Source organism: Cyprinodon variegatus, unplaced genomic scaffold (genome assembly GCF_000732505.1).
Source record: "Cyprinodon variegatus isolate N-32 unplaced genomic scaffold, C_variegatus-1.0 Scaffold383, whole genome shotgun sequence".
NCBI classification, from domain to species: domain Eukaryota; kingdom Metazoa; phylum Chordata; class Actinopteri; order Cyprinodontiformes; family Cyprinodontidae; genus Cyprinodon; species Cyprinodon variegatus.
The window spans coordinates 48,280-50,570 of NW_015150836.1; the positions used below are offsets into that span (position 1 = coordinate 48,280).

The following is a 2,291-nucleotide window of genomic DNA, read 5'->3' on the forward strand; positions in this document are numbered from 1 at the left end:
CCACACTGTGATGGGGTGGTCCCTTTTAGAGAGACTTTCAGCCCTTCTAGACTGTAATTCAGCCAATGCCTGCAGACATAGAGAAAATACGTTCAGATGAGCAAAGCTTCCAATGATGCCACTTAAATTAAAAACAAAGACGTAAATATAATATTTATCATTTCATATTCTTTGAAGCTGTTGCATCAATAGGTCCCCCCACATTCAATTCATTTGGACAGCCTCCTCCGCTGCCTGTCTCCAGTGTTTTTGCGTTGATTTTGATAACATCAGATTGATTAATGTAGTTTTGGTTGAGGTAAAATATTAGTAAATGCTTCAAATTTCTGTATAGAATAGAGTTCTTCTTTAGATTTAAATGTCTTTAGAGTGCTTTTAGCTATTTTTTGTTTGACTGACATTTATATTTCCATCTCATTTGGATTAAAGTATTACCAAACATGCATTTATTTATTTATTTTTTTAAGTTTAGTTTTTACCTTTGTAAATTTATCTTCCACTTCCCTGGACAACATCTTGAATTACTTTGTACCCTGCATATCTTCATATAATGCCCCTTTTATATATTTTATATTCAGCCTTATTAGAGCTGAATACCTGATAATAACCGATGTTAAAATCTATATAGTTTGAGGAGTCTGTGGAGGGGTCACTTACATTTTAAAAGTTGTAAATCTAGTTACAGAAAAGTACACCATAGTCAGCTTTAAACATATTAAACATTATCTCTAACAACAACATTGTGGCTAGCGAAAATATTTAGAAAATATAAAAAAGAGTAAAAAAGGTGCTTGCATCAAAGTTGGTTTAGAATGTGTATGATATGTGCTATCCTTCCTAGTAAACACTCAGTGTCTCATAGATTTTTAGGGTTAACCTGAATCTTCACATTATTTTCTTCTCAGGCTTTGTGGAGGTGATTCCTTGGTCCATGTCCAGGTTTCTAAATGTTTCTCGAGGATGGCAGCCTAAGCATGGTCCTGGTGACCTCCACTACTTTGGTCAGATCCCTGCTCTCAACGACTGCCTCTACAGGAACATGTACAAATCCAAATATGTGGCCTTGCATGACATTGACGAGCTCATACTGCCACAGACGGTCAAAAGGTAGAAAAACCTTTTCTGGACGGGGCCGTCTTTTACAGCTGCCTTTTGTATCTCTACTTCTGTCTCTGTGAACCCCAGTCGGCCTCAGCAGATGGCCGCTCACACTGACCCTGGTTCTGCTGGAGGTTTCTTCCTGGTAAAAGGGAGTTTTTCCTCTCCACTGTCGCTACAAGCATGCTTAGTGCGAGGGATTGCATTTGAGTCAATGAGTCGATGAAATCAGCTGTTTTTTCTTTAGATAGAAAACTTTAATTCAATTTGACTGTATGATCTGGTGAACTGTAAAGTGCCTTGACATGACATGTGTTATTAATTGGTGCTATAGAAATAAACTGAATTTAATTCAATTTTCAATTCAATTTTGCATATAATCCGATTTTAACTGGAAAGTATAGAAATTCCTTAAAGGACTTTTAAATTGTGTAGAATTACGTACATTGATGTTTAATGTTACTTTATTTTCTTCCAGCTTTTTCCTGTTTAAACATGTTTGCTTTTCATTTTATTTTTTTTACTAGACCTCCATTTTTTATTGATATAAAACAAAATATAAAATGTAAGGATAAGCCCCAAACATCAGAATGAGAAGTAAAATAAGCTCTTTCAAAAAGTTGATGGATTCAATCCTAATCAGGGATTTTCTTCTTGATACTCCGGCTTCTTCTCACAGACCAAAACCCTGTGCTTCTCTAAATGTCTCGTGCGTGCATGGTTGTTTCTTGTTGTTTTGACTCTGCCTTTTTCGGGGATTGACTCTATTTTATTTGTAAACTATAATTTCTCTTAGGTTTTTTGTTTTTATTAAATGTGATTATCCTCTTCGCCAGGTCACAGTTGAAAAAGGGGAAAAAGATGTAAACACTAGGAGGAGGATAAAAGTCATATTTATATTTTAGTAAATGTTTCTAAAAAAGGAAAGTCTGAATTCAAGGGTAAAATGGCAGTTGATCAACTCCAAAGTAGTTTGGGAATTGCCCTACAGTGAAACCAATTAACAAAATTTATTTGGTTTCTACTAATTTCTTGTTTAGTTAAGCTGTATCAGATTTTGAGTTTTTTTATTTAAGCCGTTCAAAAAAGTTTAAAAACTTGGACATTTTGTTCAGTCTTTATTAGCACTTTAGCATAAGCACCCAAACATACCAAATGTCAAAAATCTGTGATCATTTGTCAAAACTCTGAAC

General features: G+C 34.7%; 1 protein-coding gene across 1 annotated transcript in view; it reads left to right on the forward strand.

The window, feature by feature from the left end:
* The window catches only part of LOC107092495, a 31,251-nt gene that overhangs the window by 16,184 nt on the left and 12,776 nt on the right, over positions 1 to 2,291 (forward strand). The window contains exon 5 of the mRNA XM_015386998.1: positions 906 to 1,107. Coding sequence (XP_015242484.1) covers positions 906 to 1,107 — 202 coding nt within the window. The remainder of the gene's footprint in view (positions 1 to 905; positions 1,108 to 2,291) is intronic.